This window comes from Notolepis coatsorum (assembly GCF_963971535.1).
Source record: "Notolepis coatsorum genome assembly, chromosome: 20".
NCBI lineage: Eukaryota > Metazoa > Chordata > Actinopteri > Aulopiformes > Paralepididae > Notolepis > Notolepis coatsorum.
In genome coordinates, this window is record NC_140184.1 from 62,585,355 (window position 1) to 62,608,998 (window position 23,644).

At 44.4% G+C, this 23,644-nt stretch overlaps 1 protein-coding gene across 2 annotated transcripts in view; it reads left to right on the forward strand.

Moving 5' to 3' along the window:
• Positions 1–392: 392 nt before the first annotated feature.
• Positions 393–23,644, forward strand: part of LOC311247327 (E3 ubiquitin-protein ligase AMFR-like) — a 99,924-nt gene continuing 76,672 nt past the window's right edge. For both annotated transcript variants that reach the window (XM_084337688.1, XM_084337689.1), the window contains exons 1-3: positions 393–520; positions 1,044–1,415; positions 1,518–1,610. In XM_084337688.1, the coding sequence (XP_084193814.1) occupies positions 1,155–1,415; positions 1,518–1,610 (354 nt within the window). In that variant the 5' untranslated portion in view covers positions 393–520; positions 1,044–1,154. The remainder of the gene's footprint in view (positions 521–1,043; positions 1,416–1,517; positions 1,611–23,644) is intronic.

A 23,644-nucleotide genomic window follows, 5' to 3' on the forward strand; every position in this document is an offset into this window, starting at 1 on the left:
ATCCATCCAATAACTCACTCACACTTAGTAGCGGCTCACAGGCATGGAACATTCTAGTTCACTCTATGTGAGAATGCTTCGCATGACACTGTGTGTCTTTGTTTATAGTTGCTTTTAAGCTGTGTTTTATGTGTTTATACGAGGCTATGCCAAAGGCTATTGGACAATAACGTTTTCTGAATAACAATTTCATTTTTAGTTTACTTTAATTAGAAAGTAATATTTAGTAAAAGTACTAAGAACAGGTGCTAAGAAAGAACACAGTCAAATTATCCTCCTGTTTTTTTTAAGCAAAATGGCCTATTTGTTATTTCCGTGGGGACTTTTATTTTGAAAGTTGTTCTGGTGACGTTGCTCTCAGGCTGAAAGTCCCCTCTGTGACGTAACCCACTGGTTCGTTCGCTGAAAATAAACATGGCGATGTTGTCAACCGATATACTTTCATTAGATTTACACATTTAAGCCATCGGTTACAAGACGGAATATTGGATGCCGGTTTAACTGGGATATTGACAAAACTGTAAGTGACAATTGCACATGCGAGCTTGGTGTTTTTCTGGGCTAGCTATCTAACGTAGCTAACGTTAGCGAATGTTTCCTAGTGTTAACGTTAGCTAGCAAGGCAGTAAATAATAGGTACGCCAGGTTAGCCATCCTAGCCTAATAGGTTACGTCAGGGGCGTGAATTCCCCCAGCCTTCTAGTTCGGTCAAGGCTTTTGAACTTTAGCGAGCTCAAATGACATGTCAAAAAAGAATGTTCCATCTGAGTGAATGAATGTTTAGCCATGATTTAACTGAAACTCCCTGACACGTCCTTCCATTTTACCAGGCTAGTACTAAGTTACAGCAAACGTCGTATGGTTTGAAGGTAGCGTTGACAATAGCTAACTTTGTGTTTTCAATATTAATTACTACTAACGTTTTAGTTAGTTACACTGCTTGTCAGCAAGCAGCAGTGTTGTTATAGTTGTGGTCCTCTGAATCTAACCTTAGCTCACATGTGACCACTTCTCTAATTCAATCAAATTGTCTACCTTTACAGGTTATCTGCGGAGCTTATTTGGTTCTGGGGTTTGGTGAACTGCGATCAAGCCTGTTATTATAAGCTAGCCTCACAAGTGGTGTTGAGAGAAGTTGAACCCACAACACTGCAATGCCTCTGCTGTTCTTGGAGAGGTTTCCATGGCCTAGTCTTCAGACTTACACAGCGCTGAGTGTGGCTCTGCTGGCTGGCAGCATCTTCAGCGCCTACACCACTGTGACTGAACAGGGATTTGGTGCTTCTTCAGAGGCAGACGAGCCCCCAGCTTCCACATCTGAAGTGGATATTGAACACCTGAGGAATGATGATGGGGAAGCAGAATTGGCAACAACTATCCTGTGGTATCTTGTCACAGACAGTCTCTTTGTGTGGGTGAGTGGTGTTTAGGAGAAAAGGTAACATTGTCTGATGATGAGATGGTGTTTTTGAGTGCTAACTTTACCGTTTTCTTCTGTGTTCCTCCCCACTGGCTAGGTGTTGGTCAACACCTTCTGCTGCTCTCTGATGTTGATCGCTAAGATGATACAGTGTGTGGTGTTTGGGCCTCTCAGAGTCAGCGAGAAGCAGGTGAGTTGTTATTTTCTATACCAGCAGTTCTTTCACTGCCGCACTACCAAAACGGTTAACCCTTTCACTGCGACAATACACAGAAGGTTAACCCTTTCACTGCCACACGACCGTCAGTTAACCTTCTGTTGTGTGGCAGTGAAAGGGTTAATAACACATTGGTTGCCAGCCGGATATGAAGATTTATCGCTTGGATGCCACCATGTTAATCAATGGGAGGACGAGCACATTTGCGAGCGATTAAACTATATCTTAAATTATGGCTATACTCTAATACACCCGTCGCTTATCAATGACTTGCGTGCAGTCAACATGTAAGAAACGGATTGTTTTTTCATCAGTACATTTCCGTTTTATACCATTTTGAATACGAGTATAGTTTCGGAGAGTTCTAGTAATTTCAGTGAAATTCTGCGGAAAAATAGCCATTTACTGGAATACACAAAACACGTTGTAATTTCCCGGCTGATTTATGAATCGTTTTCAAATAAATGCTAGATTATTGAGAGTATTTGTGTTCTTATGCACGATACAAAAGCGGGCTAACGCCACACACGCACACACACGCACACACACACACACACACACACACACACACACACACACACGTTGTGAAATCTGTGAAAAAAAAACTCTGATTAACCCAAAACTGGTAACATAGACCTCAGATCAGATGTTCTGCAAAAACATGAATCTAATTCCTGATCGCCATTCCAAATATTGATCGCGTTTATTGATCCAACGTTATAGTCCGAAACGCATAATCCAAGCTGCTCCCAGCGTCGCCAGTGAATCTGGTAACACGACACTGCTTGCCAGAGATGGGGAAACCCTGGACCGGAGTTTTTTTCTGATGCACTTTTTCACTCAATCCAATCCAATGATGTGCATTACCATCCGGGAGACGATAGGGGGCGGTATTTGCCCTTTTCGAGCTCAGAGCCATTCCCAATGATAATGTCAGGCTGGATGGATGAAAAATGAATGGATATCGCTAATAAAAGAAACAACGATTAAATAACGAGAAATCTCGTTATTGGCAACCAACGCAATAATAATGTGTTAATTAAATGAGACCGCAAAGGACCATACCATTGTAATGTGACTTCTCATAATCACCAGGGATTGTCCCTCTTTTAAACTAATGTTTTCATAGGTTTATACAGTGTGTGTTTTAGTAGATCTCAGCCTACCCTTACACTGCCATTGATGTTGAAAAGGGGTGGAGAATAAAATACTCCATGAGACCTTGCAGTTATTTGTAAGTTGCTAGGCATTGGTAGTTGACCCGTATGAATACCACAGTGCCTTTTACTTTCACTAACACTCTACTACAAACCCAGTACATCGAATTTCCACATTCAGTTTGGTCGCTTGTTATAAACTCCTGGGTGCTCCCAGTTGATGCACAACTGTTACCCATATTGTACGACTCTGAAGTCGGTTGCCTACTCAATTTATACCTACCTAGTGCTTTCACTGTCTACAACTGCCGGGCACTGTAATCATAATCATCTTAAGTAAATGTACAATAATTGTAATATACAGTATATATATATTTATTCTTACTGTATATATATATATATATATATATATATATATATATATATCCACCTAATCCTGCACATAATCCTTTTACATATGTGTAGATACAATATCTATATCTGTACATATTCCTTACCTACTCTTACTAGTTACTCTGCTAGCCAGTATGACTATTGTCATGTATTTTAAACTTGGATACGTGAGAGTTGTAATAAGATATTTAAAGATAAAAGAGATGAAACACTTTTGAGGGTATTTATTATAAAAAGTGAATAAGCAAGGTACAAATGAAATCAAGTTGGTACAACCGTCCGGTTGTGTAGAAAAGAAGTGCAGTCGAGTCCAGTCAGTGCAGTCCAGTCCGTCCGTCCAGTCAAGAGCAGTCAAGCAGTCTTGTCAGTGGAGTCCAGTCAGTCCAGCAGTGTCCAGAAGTTGTAAAAGCAGAAGTCCAGCTCCTTCCCTGTCAGGGTGTTTTAGCGGCTCTATAGTCCAGTGTGTATGTGTCTTTGTCCCGTTTTTTGTCTGTGTGTATTGCTCAGCCTGTATGTCAGCCGTGCATGAGTGCATGTCACGCACATTTATGTGCGTGTGTCTGTCTTATCAATAACGATGTGTGATCGATGGAGAGTGGTATTTAGCCTGTATCTGGCCTGGGGTTTTATAATTCTTCGGCCAGTCATATATTCAGCGACTTGTGGCATTTTGTGTCAATGAGTTGAATTATTGTCGTGGGCATTTTGCTTTTTAGATAAGACTATGTGTTCCGGAATGTGTAATGGGGAGGGGCTATGTGTCTTTGGGGCAAACAAGGATATCAGAGCCTGTGTGTGTTTGTGGGGTGAGTTTTGTGGAGTGAGGGGATGTACCATTGATAACGATCTGTGATGTGACCATCTGGCGAGCTGTGGTGACGTTTGGTGTAAACATGTTTGGTGTAATTTATTTGAATTATTCATTCATTCAATCTTTATTTATACCCGATAATACACTGAGTAATTAAACTCATTTACAGTGTCGTCGAGATGTTACATACACAAGTGTGACAGTGTGTTCATAAATATAAAGACATCAGACAATCAGAATAATTAAGAGTACATTTAAAAAAACACAAAAAAAAAGTTTTCAAAGAATAAAACAGCAAAAAATTAAAATAGAGGTCATAATTTAAAAACAATTACATATTGTGTTGACCTGATTGGTCATTAAGGTTCTAAACCGACCCATAGACACTAGAGTGTCTAGTTTCAGTGTTTCCTGCAGGGTATTCCATTATGTAGGGGCAAAAAAGCCAAAAGCAGATCTACCAAGTTCAGTACAAACTCTAGGCACTCTAAGTGTAAGCCAAAAACTGGATCGTGTACGACAGGGTCCAGTGGTCCATTCCAATAAAGAACTAATATAATTTGGACAATCTCTAATTATGGCTTTATAAATAAAAAGATTGCAATGCAATTTACGTCTCTCTGCCAGAGAGGCCCACCCGACCTTATTATATAGCAGTGGCGAATTTTCAGGGCCTTCAAGGTATTCAGAGAAGGCCCTGTGAGCCTCAGAAGAAAGAAAATATTAATTAAAAAAATTACTTTTTTTATTTATATATATATATTTTTTTTAATCAAATGTATTAAAATAGTTTGTGTCGCTAATCTGTTAAAACCGCACTGTTTCGCTCGCCATAGTTGTTTTCGCCCCATTCACTGCGCATTAGAGGGTTTTTGTACAGGAGAAAATAACAGCCAATCGGAGATTTCTTTTCACAAGTCACTGGGCAGACTTTCATCCATCGAGGGTATTCTAGCATGACCTGCCTGCACACTTTAACAGGAGCCCAGGTGTGGAGTGACAGTTTGATCAGCCAATCACATTTAGAGCTGTAGTCAATGGGCGTAGTCTTTTAGATGCCAAGGCAGGGACCGAAACTAGAGAGCGCCACCCGCCATTTGTGCTCAGTTTTTACGTTTGGCGCCTCCCACTGAGACGTCTGAGCGCCGTGTGACGTAGGGGTGGGACGATACATCGATCCAGATCGATACATCGATGTAATTATCAACGATCGAATCGGATCGATGCGATGTAATAAGATCGATTCATATCGATACTCTTATTTTGAAAATCCTGTGGCGAGTCTCATAACTGATTGTGTTAAATGGGCATATGATATCATCTCATATCGATCGCAGGCACCTGAATCTAATCGTATCGTATTGTATCGTGAGAGACTTTGTGATATCGGCAAATATCGTATCGTTGTCCAAAGAATCAATATCGTATCGTATCATGATGAAACTGGTGATTCCCACCCCTAGTGTGACGGGCTATCAAATAGTCATGTGAAAACCGAAAATCATGATCCAATTCTTTAGCGGAGTTCTCACTCGCTGTCTCAGCAGACATGAAGCGCGCACTGCTGCTGCTACCCCCTCCCCACCTGTTTCTGTATGCCTGCATGTAAACAGAGGCTATTGCCTCCGAGTCACCGTGACGTTAGTTAGCACTGCTGCTCCTACCCCTGTATGCCTGCATGTAAACAGAGGCTATTGCCTCACCGTGACGTTAGTCTAGTCAGTGTGGGACCTTTGTGAGATAACGTTAGCTACCGTTACAAAATGACCCCGTCAACTATTCACTTAGTTTAATACACGAGGCATTGTGTAACGTTATCCAGCCGGCTAGCTACGGATAGCTCCCGACATCAACAAATCCTCCAGCAATAGTCCAGTGCATAATACCTCCGTTGGCTAGGTAACTAGTCACTACGAAATGTCGCAGTAAACTAAATAGTTCACTGAGGCGTTGTCCCAACGCCATCCAGCAGTAGCTACAGATAGCTCTTGGCATCAATGTCCTACAACAACAACATGCGTATTCGAGTCCCTGGTTTACATCGCATGAGTGAGGGCTGCTGACTAGGGTCCAAGTGCAGCGCCGGAGAATTCTTTTGCATGCTGAATGTAGTGTTTAGGGTCCAGCTGCACCCCCGGAGAATCCTTGCTGGAGCTGGAGGCCACTCGAGTATACACACAGACAGTGGAGCTGTTTGCAGACAGCGAGTTGGCGATGTCTCGCAGATAACACAATCACAAGTATGATTATATAATATATATATTTTATTAAAAAAAATAATAATAATAAAAAAAAAATGTATCAAAAAAAAAGTTGGCGGGTAGATTCTTCCCATCTACCCGCCACTGGCCGGTGAGTCAAAAAGTTAATTTCGCTCCCTGTGCCAAGGTATTCTAGAGGGATCTTGCCCCTCGGCTACCGTAGCGAACGGTGTGGTACGACTGACAGCGTGTGGTTTAGGAAGAGTGCGTTGTACACAAATCCAGCGCTCCCTTTCTTGGCTGTGAAGTTTCTGAAGCAGCGTGGATGTAAACAAAGATGGCGTCGGTAGTGTGGAATCATATCTATGTGTGGAATAGTTTCAGAGGGAAAAAAGTTTGCTTGCTATTTGTAACAAATGCAATGCAGAAGTTCCATGAGGAGGGAAAAGGGCAACAACTTATAATACATCCAACCTAATAAGTCATCTGCAACATCACCACCGCTACGATGGTGTGTTATTGAGTTAAAAGCCTACGACGGAGGATGGATTTTGTCTTCAGGTGAACCACGTCAATAAATGGTGAGTAAAACAAATTAATTTATATTGATGGATCTGCCGCTGCGCATTTAATTTCCACACAAATATATGTCTGTCTTGAAATATTGGCTGGGCTGCTGTGCATTTAATTTGGTAATTCTTGACTTGATCTTTCTTTGCATACCGTAACTGCTGTTACGAGGTTGATTGTGTGGCACCAGTGGCAGCTGGCATCGATTTAGGCCGATGTGCCGTAATTGTGAATGAAGTTATTAGCGCAAATATTAATTTAGCAATGGCATTGGTATTGGTTTCTCACTCGGAGCTCACACTGTAGTGTGTGTGTGTGTGTGTGTGAGACTGTCTAGCCTGCTCGTGCACTGTCTGCGGCTCATTGTCTGCAGCTCATCTTAAATAGCACAGTAAAGATGATAATAATCTAATAGTTCTTTATAGGGGGGGGGGTGTAGCAGATTATGAAGGCCCGGTTAACTCCGGTACGCTTCGCCACTGTTATATAGGATACAATGGTGAGTACCATAACTATCACCGGTGATAAATCTAATGGCTGAATGGTAAACAGTCTAAGGGCTTAAGACTCAAGAGTGGAAGCCGCTGCATGTCTACAAATCACATCTCCGTAATCCAAAACAGATAGGAACACTGCTTCAACAACTCTCTTTCTGCTAATCATAGGGAAGCTGGCTCTATTTCTATACAAAAAGACAATATTGTTCTGTAATTTACTGGCGAGAACGCCCACATGATATTTAAATGTAAGTCCTTCATCAGTGCAAATACCAAGGTATTTGTATTATGAAACTCTTGATATCAGAACTGTTCAGAGTCGATATATGCAAGTCACTATAAACTATATTTTTGTCTTTGGAAAACAACATGAATTTAGTTTTACTGGCATTAAGCACTAATTTTAGACTAATAAGTGCATCTTGCAGGGCGTCAAAGGAGAGTTGTAAATATTTAGTGGCCAGTTGCTTAGAATCAGCAGTACAATAGAGAACTGTGTCATCCACGTAAAGGTGGCTTTGACAGCTGCACAGAGATGAGACAATATTATTAATATAAATGGTAAATAAGACGGGGCCCAGGATTGATCCCTGTGGAACACCTTTTGTGATGGGTAGAAGCTCTGATTGGGCATTTCCCATTTTCACACACTGAAATCTTTCTGTTAAATAGTTTTGAAACTAACTGCAAGCACCTGTATCAAAGCCAACACTCTGCAATATTTGTAATAGGAGAAGGTGGTCAACAGTATCAAACACCTTCGACAAATCTACAAACAGGGTAGCACAATGCTTTCCTTTGTCAAGGGCTGATACAATGTCATTTATAACTACAGTAGCCGCCGAGATTGTACTGTGTTTTTCTCTAAAACCAGATTGGTGTGGGTTTAATATAGAGTGCTTTGTGATGAATGTTTTAAGTTGGTTGTTTACCAATGACTCCAGGATTTTTGCTAGACCCGCGCGTCAAATGCGTGTGTGTTTGTGTTTCACACACTTCTGCACCGCAGTCCCTCTCTCTCTCTCTCCCCCTCTCTATCTCTCTCTCTCTCTCTCCCTCTCTCTTGCTCGCTCTCTCTCTGCCTCGCTCTGTTTGAGGAAGTGAAGATATTTCCACTCGCTCTGCTGTCTCTGTCAACCATAGAGACTGATGTCAATATGATAATTAACGACACAGACCACATTGATATAATCCCCAATTGCTAGGAAAACATGCTAAACACTGGAAAAGGCTATTTATAATGCATGATGTCCCCTTTCAATTTACCGCCTTCCAAAACTTAGCAGGATCTGAGTAGGAGCTGGTTACTAGTTCTAAGTGATACTCAACTTTAGCCGTTCTCACAGATGCTGTACATTTATTTCTGAGCTGTCTATGCTGCCCAGTGTGACTGATCACCAGAGCGTCTGGCAAGTGACCAGGCTCTATCTCTCTCCTTAAGCAAGGCAGATAATTCAGGTGTGAACCAAGGTATTAATCATTTTTTTTATTCTAAGCCTTTTATAAGGTGCATGTTTATTAGCAATTGAGAGAGGTTTTTGAAAAAAAGTTGAGTGCTACTTTGACATCGGGAATCTCCTATGTGTAGTGGATGTCGCTATGGAATAGGTCAATTAGAAAAGCCTGATCACTAAAGTTTTTCATATTCCTTTTGTTAATAGTGCGAGACTTTCTCTAATCGAGAGTTTCTAACACAGGCTATAGGACAGTGATCACTGACACCTAATTCAAAAACACCACAAGCACTAATTTGATCAGTGTTATTAGAAAATATTAAGTCAATTATACTTGACCTAGAATATTTTCTTAGATTTGGCCTGGTGGGTTCAGTAACTAACTGAGATAAGCCAATGCTACTACTAATGTCTCTAAGGGTGCTTTCTCACTCACCATTCGGGTCCGTTCCGTCCTCGTTCCGTCCTTGGGTGCGAACTTCCCCCCTCCCTCTCCCCCCTCTAGTTTGAGTACACACTCAGTCTTGGTGCGCTCTGGGTTTTGTTTACAGTTTGCGTTTTGAGCGTGTAAGCTTGCCGTAGGCGATGATGTCACGCTCGAATGTAAACACAGGTAGAGTGTTAACAAGGCGGTGGAGACTGGATGCTGATATAAAAGAAACAAATAACCAATAAATATGAAGTTATATTTGAACCTCTGTTGTCAAGCCTTGTCAATATAACCCACCCCCGTTTTCTCACAAATGGAACTGGTGTCGTGCAGTCCGCTTGAACGTTTTCCAGGGTTAACGCTAAGCTAACGCTAGTTAGCTTAACCTATTACTAGTCTATCTAGTCTACTAGACCTATCTACTAGTTAGCAACTAACATTAGCCCATCGCTCGCGGCAATTATATTGCATGTCAGTTGATGGAACTGGTGTCGTGGATTCCGCTTTGAGCGTTTTCCAGGGTTAACGCTAAGCTAACGCTAGTTAGCTTACGCTAACGCTAGTTAGCTTAGCCTGTTCAGCAGCTAACATTAGCCCATCGCTCGCGGCAATTATATTGCATGTCATTGATCTACCGGTCGATCACGGCCGACTGGTTGGGCACCACTGGTCTAATAGAAATAAATGCATTCGAACAAGAAACCAATGTATAGACATAGCAATGGCAAAAAAAATTGCGAGCCAGGGAAGTGTTGTGCTTGTAACGTGGTTCCTTGTTTTCATCCACTGAGCCGTGAGGCTCCACATGCTTGTTTGGTTGAGGTCTGAACTCGCAAATTGCCCATAAATATAGTTTTTGTGGGTATTGTCCAGTTGTTGCTGTATGTTTTTATCTGCCCAAAATTCAAGCAAGCGTGTGTCAGCAAGTTGATACAGAAGCCTCTCCCGTGTTTTGGTAGAAGCTCGCACACCACGCCCCCCGCTCCCACTGGCGCGCACCCGAGACCACCTATTTCAGCGGTCCAGGTTTGGAGCGAATCAGCGTCCCGGGGGACTCGGGGGAGCGTTCTCAGTAGAATGAATGAATGAATGACACACCCTTTTCTGGTGCGATCTGGCGCTGATTCGACCCGAATGGTGAGTAATTGAATAATTAAATCAATCAATATTAAAATCCCCTAGAACTATCAGCTCAACATTTGAGCAGTGGTGAATATTCATGGAAGCCAAGGGAAGCCAAGCTTCCCCAAAAATATAAACAGTAAAAAAAAAAAATATATATATATATATATATATATTTTTTTTTATATAGTTTACAATAATAATAAAAAAATCATTATTTTTCATCTCTGTTATAATTTCTTTTTAGAATTTTTTCCCTCTTCTCCTTATCACTCTCTCTAACACTCTTGTCAGACTCACTGAGGCAGGGCCTGGCAGTCACGCTGTGCTCACGTAGCATTATTTTGATTGACATTGAGAATAGAAAAAATTTGCATAGGGGGAGGTGTCTTTTTCTAGCGTCCACATTGTGGTTGGTTGTGGACTCCACAACCAACACTCACCCACGGAGTCATGACTGGTGCTGTTAGGGCTGGGCGATATAACGCTAACGATAAATATCGCGATATATTTTAATAATCGATATCGAATATCAAAATAAAAAAAAATCGAAAAATCGTTTTTTTTTGTATCTTTTTTATTTTTTTTGTGACCTGCAACAGGGCAGTTTTAAAACCAGAGACAGTGGACAGACTTGTCTTTCTTGCCTGCAACTTAAAGTAATGGCTTTGCTTGTCCAAATGACAATACTGACAAAATTGAGATTTATTTTTCTCTTGTCCATTTATTTTGTTTGCTTTCTAATTTAAAATACAGTTTGAAACCGTCTGTACACAGTAGGCTATGTGTGCTAGCAGAACTAGACTCCAGTCACGAGTCACGGTGCACATGTGCGGTGGTTTGTCCACCAAAAAAGCGCCAAAAGATCGAAAATAAACTAGCAGAGCCAGAACTGTTCAACTCCCCTGGAGCCACAGCCAGCAGAGAAGCCAGTTTACTTTAGCTTTTAAACCAGCTGCAGCCTGAGAACTGGAGTGTGAGGAGATGTAACACTAAAGATGGCGGCAATGACAAAGAATTGCTGCAAAATAAACATAAATCTGTTGTTAAATCGTTTTTTTTTTTTTTTTCTTTTTAATACTTATAACAATTCGATAATTATCGATATCGAGAAATATGATAACATTATCATATCGTTATCGCGATATGATTTTTTTCCATATCGCCCAGCCCTAGGTGCTGTAGATCTCCACTCAACTCTCCAGCGCTTCAATACCGCCACCTGGTGGCCGATCGGCGAGTTGCCAAACCGGAAGTGGGGCCGGAAGTGCTTGGTATCACCCCTATTCCGTCCGCCACTCGCTATCGCTCGCGGGACTCCATCTGGACACACTGGATAATCGATCCGTTGCCATAACTCTGTAAACAACATTATTTGGACGTATATAGTATTATACAACCTGGAAATGGAGCGCATAGATCAACATCCCATAATAGCGATCTTTTTGCTCCAGTATCATCCCCCATCGCTACGAGGAAGCTGCGGTGAGTTTCAGCATTTTTGATTATTATTATCCATACAAACTGCTATGATCACCCATACGACATGAATCATTTAAAGTCGGTCATTGCATTATAAACGACCCTCCCCAACCTCCAACATTATTTTTGGTCAGCCCAATTAAGAAATGTACTGTGTCATGGTCGTTGGGAAGACGGGACTCACAATGGTTTCAGCTAGAAGCTAAATTTGTTGACCCGTTACCATTGGACTCTCTCATATTTATAAAACAATTAAAAAAGATAAGAAACATAGGTAATTGTTTCACTGTTTTTAACACACTATGTGCTTGGAAGGACTGCTCAAAAAAACTGGGTATCACCAATTGTACCTCCATATACTCTCCTCCATATACTCTCCTATCTATCACAATCCTGATCTAGATAAACACCTAAGATCAATTAATATACTCAAATGGGCTCAGTTGGGGATATCCCCGGTTGTGTATTTTTTGGAGGTGGGTTTCCCTAGTTGAAGAAGTTGTACAACAGACGCGTAAGAGGCCTGTCTGTTGTATAACAATGATGTTGTTGTTGTCATTGTTGTTATTATTTATTATTGTTTATTTAAAAATACGTATGAGAAAAAATAAACAGTGTAAACAATATCATTAACTCTGAATATAAAAATATGAGAAAAGCAAACAAGACGCGGTCTCGGACTGGTGGGGGCCCCTGATTCGAGGTCTTGGTGAGTCGGAGTGTTAAAGAGGCATGATGCTCTGGTTCGCTGGGGCGCCGGATTTGGGGTCCTCACGGGGTGGGGACCTTGGTTGTCGATAGCGGCACGGTGGTGTAGTGGTTAACACTGTCGCCTCACAGCAAGAAGGTCCAGGGTTCGATTCCCGCTTGGGGACCAGGTTTCCATGATGCCAGTTACCCAGGTGGGGTATCTCCCAGGCTTTTCTGTGTGGAGTTTGCATGTTCTCCCCGTGCTCGCAAGGGTTTCCCCCCCGATAAGATAAACCCAATGGAAAAACATGCACAACAATAGATCGCTAACGACGGGGCGGAGCTGAGCGATCATGGAGTAGACGTGTTTTCACATGAGCTCCCTTCTACCGTGCTGAATATACGTTTCTCCCCATTAGTATTTATTTTATTTTTATTTGTTTTTTATCTGTTTGCTAGGTCGTCGTGTTTAGTATACATTCATCAACTTTTTTCGACTTTCTACGATGGCGGGGGTGGAAACCAGAGCCATGAAAGAATTAGGCACGACACCGACACCGCCGAGCATGGCCGTACCGTCTCCCGCTGTCGGGGAGTTAAGCGAAGCTGTGCTCTTGGTCATGACCAAGCTACACGCAGACTCTGAGACACGCATCGCTGAAGCACAGAAGAAAGTACACGCAGACTCTGAGGCACGCATCGCTGAAGCACAGAAGCAAGTGCTGGCGGATTTCTGTATCAGCCTCCGTCGTGAGATATCAGAAGAAATACGGCTGGCGGTAGTCCCGCTGACAGACAAGATGGAGACGATTCACGCTGCCTCATCGGCTAATGCTAACGAACTAGCCATGCTAACGACGGAGGTATCATCACAGTGTGAGAAGATGGCGGGTCTTGAATCCGCCCTGCTGGCTAGGCAGGCTGAAGTCAACAAACTACAGTCGGCGATGGAGGAGATGCAGTCCCGGGATAGACGCCACAACGTCAGGATTGTTGGAGTACCGGAGACCAGCGGTGAAGGCCGTCTCTCTGAGACCATGCCCGAACTGCTGCAGAAGATACTAGGGACGGACGTCCTCCCCTCGCCTCCTATCTGTGAGTCGGCCTATAGAGCGGGCAGGTTTTCTCCCGGCGTGAACAAAGAACCGAGGCCCATCATAGTCAAGCTGAACAGACTCCAACAGAGAGAAATCATCATGCGGTCGGCTCGTACCAGAAGGGGTACTCTGAGGTTTGGCGATCACAAAGTGGCCATTTTCGAGGACTTTACACCGGAGGTTCAAGCTCAGAGAGCCGAGTACAAGGTGGTCCTGACTAAGCTATGGAGACTAGGCCTGAGGCCCACGTTATTCGCTCCCGCGAAACTATCTGTGTTGGAGAAGGTCGGTGGTCAGCGTTTGTTTTGGTCGTTGGCTAAAGCGAAGGAATATCTCGCGAAGACACCCGAGTCTGTTGCTTGATATCTATGGAGGGTGAGTGACTTGGCGGTTTGGGCCTATATACATTGATTAGGTCGACTATTCACAAACACTTGCTGTCATGCCCAGACATGCTAACTGTCCTCTGCCCATCCAACTAGCGGGGCTTCCCAATGACTTCTGTTACTTGCTAAAGCTGACCTCATGGTCGTATTTGTGTATCGCCTCTTTGGAAGCTAACGAGCTAGCTGAACAATGTACATAGTAGGCTAACGTGCTATCCGGATTCGTCACTAGCTTAAGCGCTAGCCTCGGGCTAGCCAGCGGGCTTCGACTATGGTCTGCGCTGAGACATTCGTTAATGGTTACGTATTTTGGTTGCTGTTGCTGTTCAAAGGGACATTGGTTTGCACAGTTCAAGAGTGACCGAGTCCCTAACTAACTTCTGGTATGCTTTTTATTTTTATATCCAGGTTGTTTTGAGCTTTGGTGATCCAAAGTAGATGCCAAGGTCGGTTGAATATGCATAAACAATATTTGATAACAGGTTGGGTCGGGTATGGCTTGCACTTAATGGCTATATGGTTATATGGCTTGCACTCTAGCCATTACCCTCTCTTCCTTTTTTTTTTTTTCTTTCCTATTGTCGCTGTTTTTATGTCATCTATATGCGCGATTTAAATGTGATCCGGTTCTACCTTGGACTAACTACTGACTCGCCTTAATTTTGTTTTGAATTTTCCGTGAGGCACTTATGCTATAACGTTGATACATTAATATGCAGACTCCAGGGTAGATGGTTACAGGTTGATGCTGAGTAATTATATAATAATTAGTGTCGCTGTTTTAAGGGCAATTGAATGAGCAATTAACCTGTGACCCGAACCTGCCTTGGACTATCGGCTGGGATGCTTTAATTTAATTTTGTATTGAATTTTCCTATATGTTTTAATGGCATTTGAATGAGCAATTTAAATGTGATCCGGTTCTACCTTGGACTAACTACTGACTCGCCTTAATTTTGTTTTGAATTTTCCGTGAGGCACTTATGCTATAACGTTGATACATTAATATGCAGACTCCAGGGTAGATGGTTACAGGTTGATGCTGAGTAATTATATATTAATGGCTAATTTTTCCATTATAGCTGTCATGTTAGGGCCAAGGCTCACGTTGGCTCTCGACCGAATATACATAAAATATGTGATAACAGGCTGGCTTAGGTTTAGCTTTGCTTGCACTTTAGCCATAATCCTCTTTTTCCTTTTTCTATTATTGTCGCTGTTTTAATGGCATTTGAATGAGCAATTTAACTGTGATTCGATCCTACCTTAGACTAACTGCTGATATGCTTTGATTTTGTTTTGAATTTTCCTTTTTCCATTTATACTATAATGTTGCAACATTAATATGCAGACTACGAGGTAGTTGGTCACAGGGTTGATGCTGAGTAATTATATAATAATGGCTAATTTTTCCATTATAGCTGTCATGTTAGGGCCAAGGTTCATGTTGGCTCTCGAACGAATATACATAAATATGTGATAACAGGCTGGGTCAAGTTTAACTTTGCTTGCACTTTAGCCATAACCCTCGTTTTCCTTTTCCTATTATTGTCGATTCTTACATAGGTTATGTCATGTCAGCCGTTGTGCCTGATCAGAGGGACTGCTTCAGGGGTGCACTTTAACCATAACCCCTTTTTTCCCTTTCTTATTTTTGTCATTGTTTAATTGACATTGTTCACACAATTTTGCACAATTAACCTGTGACCCGATCCTGCCTTAGACTATCGGCTGGGATGCTTTAATTTAATTTTGTTTTGAATTTTCCTGTACCCATTTGGGCCATAACATTGCGACGTTGAAGCGCAGATTCGGAAATAGATGGTTGCAGGTTGATGTGGAGTTATTATTTAATAATGGCTATTTTTACCATTATGGTTGTCTTATGTTAGGGCCAGTGCTCAGGTGGTTTTCGACCGATATCTTTATTGAATTTAATTTTTATTATTATTTGTGTTTATTGGACTAGTGGGGGTTTACTCAGGGGTTTAACTAGAGGGGGGTGGGAGTGGGAAGCGTCTTATTGATCCATGTCTCTAGTGGGAAGTGATAGGAAGATGACCATCCTCAGTGGGTGGGGCATAGGGTGGGGATTGGAGAGTGGGTATAGAGGAACTTATAGTAGGACGGGTGGGTTAGGGTTTAGAGTAGAAGGGGGGGGGGCTGTAGCTGGGGTGGTATTTTTATGTGTTCTATGTACTGTTGTCTTATATATGTGTAAGTGTTCCTCCTCTGAACTCCTGGGATTGACCGTCCGGGCCCGCCGGGATCGGCACCTCTGTACTCAGCCTGGCTGCACGGGTATGTTCTCTACGCACTTATACAAGCTCGACCATGGCTAAATTGAATATTTTAATTTGGAACGCAGGAGGGCTTAACGCCCCACACAAGCGTGCCAGTGTCCTTTGGCTATTGAAGAGGAGAAATATTGACCTTGCTCTCCTTAGTGAGACGCATTTAATGGTAGGTGACGTGTCAAGACTGGCAAATCGGCAATATCACGTTATCTCCGCATCCTCAGCCGATGATAAGACGAAAGGAGTAGTCATAGTTACAAGACGTAACCTTGATATCAAAATCTTGGATGTATGGTCGGACACGGAGGGAAGGATTACTATAGCAAAAGTTGAATTCTTGCATAGGAAGATGGCTATAATAGCATTGTATGCTCCTAACACATTTGATTCAGCGTTCTATAATACAATCACGAAGAATATGTTGGAACTTAATGGATACGCTCTCATTGTGGGTGGCGATTTTAATGCGTGCTGGGATGCGGAGATGGATAGGTCTGGGCCCTCTGAAACGAGCGACCAGAAACGGGCCTCTAAGGCCCTCAGGATGTGGGCCAAAGACACGGGGCTCTCAGACCTCTGGCGCTTATGCAACCCCACCCTCAGAGATTACTCTCACCTGTCAGCCAGACACAAAAGCTTCTCTCGAATTGACTATGCATTCGCGTCCCCTAATATGTTTGATAGTTTCGATGTCTCATTGGTTCCCTTGGCTCTCTCAGACCACAAGGGGATTTTCCTTACGGCAACCTTTGGCAGGCTCTCCGCAAGAGCTCCCAGATGGCGTTTTAATTCGACCTTGCTAAAGAACGATGACTTCTGTTCTGAGTTCAGGAGTAAACTAGCAGAATTTTTGCAGATCAACGTTGGCACAGTAGAAGACCCTAGGGTCCTGTGGAACGCATTGAAAGGATTCATCAGGGGTCATGTCACACTATTTGCCTCCAATTTGCGAAAATCCCGGTCAAAAAAGCTAGAAGGACTGGAATCATTATATGCGGACCTATACGCATCCTTGCAAACTGACTATAATGAACGACTAAACACACAACGTAAGATAGTCAAAAAAGAAATAAACTCCATACTTAAACAACAGTCTGAGTTTTTGATACATAGGACAAGACAAAATTACTATTTTCACGGCTCCAGACCTAGCCATCTATTGGCAATGAAAATACGCTCAAATGATCATTTCTCAGATATCCCCTCGATTAGGACGAGCCAGGGTGCAGTCACTACTGATTCGAAAAAGATCAATGACACTTTTAAAGAGTTTTACTCACAGTTATATAGCTCAGAGGGTAATCTGGATGACTCTAGATTTGAATCGTTCATCGGCGGGCTTGAGATACCCCACATTTCTGAGGAAGAGGCCAAGGAACTGGGGAGACCGATTACTCTCGTAGAATTGAGGGAGACTATTGTTGAAATGCAGAGGGGTAAGGCGCCAGGCTGGGATGGTATTCCACCCGAAGTGTATTTAGCTTTCTGGGACCAACTGGGTCCATTGATGCTCGATATGATCAATTACGCTATCGAACAAGGGGAGTTCTCAAGAGATGTCAATATGGCGTTGATTTCTTTACTTCTCAAAAAGGACAAAGATCCCAATGATTGTGGTAGCTATAGACCCTTGAGTCTTCTCGGGGCCGATTTAAAGGTGTTTGCCAAGGTGCTGGCCCGTCGCCTGCAGAGATTTATGCCTGTATTGGTACACTGCGATCAAACTGGTTTTATCCCGGGGCGTCTGGCTGCAGATAATCTTAGGAGGCTGTTGCATGTAATCGATAACAGTAAAGACAATACAACTCCATCCACAGTTCTGTCTTTGGATGCCATGAAGGCGTTTGACAGACTTGAGTGGTCATACCTGTGGAAGGTACTTGAGGTCATGGGTCTTGGAAAGAGTTTTATTCATATGATTAAAGTCCTGTATGCCTCGCCGTCTGCGATGATACTGACAGGCAAAAACTGTTCCACACTCTTTCCAGTCTCCAGATCTTCTAGACAGGGTTGCCCTCTGAGCCCGGGACTGTTCGCGCTTTCCCTCGAACCTTTGGCCCAATTTATTAGGCAATCGGAGGACATCGTCCCCATAATGGTCAACAATACTCCACACAAAATTGCTCTCTATGCGGATGACCTGCTGATTTTCATGGACGACCCCTCCCGGTCGGCCACAAAATTATTGAGGATAATCGACGACTTTGGTAAATTGTCAGGTTTTAAGATTAACTGGAACAAATCAGCCTGCCTACCTCTTAATGAACTGGCCAAGGCGGTACGACTACCAGCTGATATCCCCATAGTAGAACATTTTAAATACCTGGGCATAGAGATATTCCCCACGCTGAACCAAACTACTAAGTACAACTTCACGGGTACTTATGATAAAATACGCCAGGATCTAGACAGGTGGTCGTCCCTTCCTAACTCCTTACAAGCCCGGGCTTCCATAATCAAAATGAACATCCTGCCTAGGATAAATTTTATTAGCTCAATGCTCCCCCTGCCCCCTCCAATAGACCACTGGCGCAAGGTACAATCGATGGTATCTAAGTTTGTCTGGAATAACAAACGCCCGAGAATCAAAAGGGCTACTACTCAACGTAGGAAACAAGATGGGGGCCTCGCAATCCCTGATTTTAAACTTTATTTCTGGTCCTTTTCACTGAGACCTCTGATGTGCTGGCTAGACCCTGTAGAGGCTGTATCGTGGCGCTCCTTAGAAGCGGCGGCGGTTTCTCCGCTAAGATTGCAGGATGTAGTGTACTCCACTGTCTCTATTGCGAAATGCCGGCTGAGGTATGGACCGATCATAACTCACGTGATCCAAACGTGGCGTAATGTACAGAGGTCGTGTGGGGTTAAATGCCCTTGGCACCTGGACTCTCCAATTTTTAATAACCAGCAATTACTTGTTGGACACAAGCCGGTTAATATTCCTCAATGGCAAAGGAGGGGAGTGCATACTCTGGAGGATATTTATGATAAGAACGGCCTCCGTGCGTTTCAGGACTTAAGAGAATTTTATGATCTTCCCGGCGAGTCCTTCTTTCTTTACCTTCAACTAAGGTCAGCACTGAGGGCGCATGGCGTACCGTGGGCTCAAGCCTTGCACCCACACCCCTTCCTCAGGCTCATAGTGGACAGGACGACATCCAGAGGGTTTGTCTCCGACTTTTATACGCTCTTAATTCAATCCACGTATAAAAATTTATCATTGGATACAATCTGGCGTGTGGATATCCCGGAGTTGGACCCCGAGTTTGACTGGGATGATGTTTGGGCAAATGTGGCATTATCTTCCCGCAACCCCAATCACCAGCAAATTAATTTTAATTATATTCATAGGACCTATCTTACACCTAGGAAGCTATTTGCTATGGGACTGATAACCGACTCTCGGTGCACTTTGTGCTCTCAAAAGGCCACTGGCACTTATATGCATATGTATTGGGATTGCCCACCAGTGGCCCGCTTCTGGAGGTCAATAACGGACAAACTTTCAGATCTGTGTGGCTTAACTATCCCATTCTCAGCTGTTACGCTACTCCTGAACGATATAACGACACTACCCGCGTCCGTACAACTGAAAAGGGTTGTCCTAGCGGGCGTCACAGCAGCGAAGAAGCTAATAGCAATGAGATGGAAGGAGCCTGAGAAGCTTACAATGATTAACTGGTCCCTAACTCTATTGGATGTGATTTATCTTGAGATATCCACAGCCCGGGTGATTGGGGTGGGGCAGGCTGGAATTGACCTGTGGTTCGCAGCAGCTGAGAAGGTAAAGACCGCAGTGTGCGGCTGAGCGGGGTTGGGGTGCGTGTTCGGGTGAGTCCGGCGGTCTCTTGGGAGGGGGAGGAGGAAGTGTTTTTGTCTGTCTTGTCCCTTGTCTTGTCATCTTGAGTTTAGCTGGGGATATTATGGGGGGGCAGCTATTTAACTAGTTCTTCACTGTTTGGCCACTTTTACACGGTCTCTGTGAGTCTATGGAACACCTACAGGTTTTTGTTTTTTCATGAAGGTTCATTGCTCTGGTTTCAGGTCGTGTTCCCCCAAAAAATGGTCCTTGTGGTGGGTTGGAGATGTACGTTTTATTAATATGGGGTCACACGGCCGGGAATCGGGACTGAACACTGGGAAAGACCATTTATTAGATAGTACCCCTTGGAATTAATTTAGTAGGTTGAACTCTGGTTTCTTTTCTTTTGTCTGTATAATTGTTAGTCATTATTATTATTGTTTTTGTTATTTTCTTGTGAAGTTCTATGTATTGTGATTGTGGTTAATGTGTTGTCTTGTTTCGTGAGAATGTCAATAAAAAAAATTTGATCAAAAAAAAAAAACAATAGATCGCTAACGCTGTGGCGTCCTTGACGAAGACTGACAGGAGCACTTGGATTGGTCCCCTGGCGCGGCTCACGTTGACGCCTGTCTGCTCCCGGCTGCCCTTGGGGGGGAAGGACGACGGGATGGGTTAATCGCAGATACGAATTGCATGCATGCATCGCATGTGTGCCGATTGATGACCTCTGAGCAGGTCCTAAATTATTATTATTATGATACTGGAGATGACGGATGCTCAGGTAATCTCGCCTTATGGTACATACATGTGGATATATATATATATATATATGTATGTATGTATGTATGTATGTATGTATGTATGTATATATATATATATATTCTTATTAATTTATATATTTAATTTATACATGTGTAGAAATCGTCGGAAAGGAGAGACGCACAATTTCTATCTTACGACAACACCAAGTAGTGTGTCATTTATTATCTTCTTAGCACAAGTGACAGCTGTCAGATCTATGCCGTGCTAAACTTTGACAGCTCCTCGTCACCAAAACCTTTTATGAATGACATTCCACCAGCGCGTCTTCTCTAAGCCCAACCCCCATTAAAGTGACAGTGCCCCATCAATACATCAAAACAATCTAATGGTGAATTATGTCCATAGCACCCACTACATACGTCCCCCCAGAATTCATCATAACAAAAGAAGTCAATGAACAGGAGGGCGGAGAACCCTGCCATAACGGCTCCGCCTGACCCCTGTAGCGGCCGGCGCCGCTGTAGGGAAAACCTTAAGGGCCCTACGGCCACTCGGGCACAGGATAGGTGGCGAGGGGTTCTCGCGGGCCTTACTCGGAAGACGGGGCAAGGTAGGGGGTCGTCCCCGCCGTGGGGGCTGGGCCAGTCCAACAGGTTTGCCCAAGTCCACATGAGCCGGTTTAAGGCGGTCTATGGAAATGTGTTCCAGCTTCCCGCCCATGTCCACAACAAAGTACTTGTCTCCAGCCTCCTGGACACGGAACGGACCGTCGTATGGAGGTTTCAAGGGGTCCCGGTGGGCATCGTGACGGATGAAAACATATTCCGCTGACTGCAGACTTGTAGGGACGTGCGACCGGGGAAGGCCGTGCTGTGAGGTGGGGACCGGCGTGAATACCTTAGCCTTCTCCAGAAGTGCTGTCCGCTGCTGGGCTGCACACCAGGGGGCAGTAATGTTAGGGATGAAATCCCCTGGCACCCGCAGAGGCTGACCGTAAACCAGCTCAGCCGAGGAGGTCTGAAGGTCTTCCTTGGGGGCCGTCCTGAGACCAAGCATGACCCACGGGAGCCGGTCGACCCAGCCGCTGTCAGTAAGGCTGGCCCGAAGTGCTGCTTTCATTGAGCGGTGAAAGCGCTCACATAACCCATTGGCCTGCGGGTGGTATGACGTAGTCCGGTGTAGCTTCACGCCCAGGCTCTTGGCGACCGTGTTCCAGAGCTCGGTCGTGAACTGTGGGCCCCGGTCTGAAGAGAGGTCGGCTGGAGTGCCAAACCGGGCGACCCAGGTTCCAATAAAGGCTGACAGTGGAACTGCCTCTGGCCAACGGGTAGTCCTGTCTACCATAGTAAAGAGGTAACTGAAGCCGTGTGAGGGGGGCAGGGGGCCCACTAGGTCAACGTTCACGTGGTCGAACCTCCTTTCAGGTACAGGGAAGTGCTGCAGGGGGGCCTTTGTGTGACGGTACACTTTAGCGCGCTGGCACTCCAAACAGGAGTCAGCCCAGTCTCTTACATCTTTTCTAAGCCCAGGCCAGACAAACTTGGCGGACACTAGCCTCTGCGTAGGTTTCCTTCCCGGGTGGGAGAGGCCGTGAACAGCGTCATAAACACGCCGCCTCCATCCTGTGGGAACGATGGGGCGGGCCTGCCCCATAGAGACATCACACAGGAGTGTGGTGCCAGCGCTGTCAAAAACCACATCCTCTAACCGCAGGCTCGAGGTGGCTGACCTGAAATCTTGCACTTCAGGGTCGGTAACCTGGTCCGCCGCCATACCGGTGTAATCCAGCCCCAAGTGGATGGCGCCCACTACAGCCCGGGAGAGGCAGTCTGCGACAAGGTTTGCTTTACCTGCCACATGTTGAATGTCAGTAGTGAACTCTGAGACATATGAGAGCTGTCGCTGTTGACGGGCGGACCATGGCTCAGACACCTTGGCCATGGCGAACGTCAGCGGCTTGTGATCCACGAAGGCCGTGAACTGGCGGGCCTCCAGCAGGAAACGAAAATGGCGGATGGCAAGGTAGAGGCCGAGGAGCTCCCGATCGAAGGTGCTATACCTCCGCTCGCTGGGGCTTAACTGGCGGCTGAAAAAAGCGAGCGGCTGGCAAGCCCCGCCTACCCACTGTTCAAACACTGCGCCCACGGCAAAATCTGAGGCGTCGGTGGTGATGGAGATTGGGGCCTTAAAGGAAGGATGTGCCAGCATGGTGGCGTTGGCTAGGGCAGCCTTGGCATCCAGAAAAGCTTTGTCTCTCTCTGTAGACCAGTCGACAGCATGTTTTGGCGCTTTACCCCTAAGGGCCTCATACAACGGCCGCATAATCCGAGCCGCCTGGGGAATAAAGCGGTGATAAAAGTTGATCATTCCGCGAAACTCCTGCAGTGACCTAACCGTGGGCGGCCGGGGAAAATTCATCACCGCTTCCACCTTCATGGGAAGAGGGACCGCTCCCTCTTTAGTGACTCTGTGCCCCAGGAAGTCAATGGTCGACCGCCCAAACTGGCATTTGGCCGGGTTGATTATCAGTCCATGCTCATTTAGCCGCTCAAAAAGCATCCTGAGGTGGGACATGTGCTCAGCCTTAGAGGCGCTGGCTATGAGGATATCATCCAAGTATACAAAAATAAAATCCAAGTCTCGTAGCACAGAGTCCATAAGGCGCTGGAACGTCTGTGCAGCGTTTTTGAGGCCGAATGGCATGCACAGAAACTCAAATAGTCCAAATGGAGTTATGACTGCTGTTTTGGGGACATCCAGCGGTTGGACGGGCACCTGATGATACCCACGCACAAGGTCCACCTTGGAAAACATTAATTTCCCTGAAAGGCGGGCAGAAAAGTCCTGAATGTG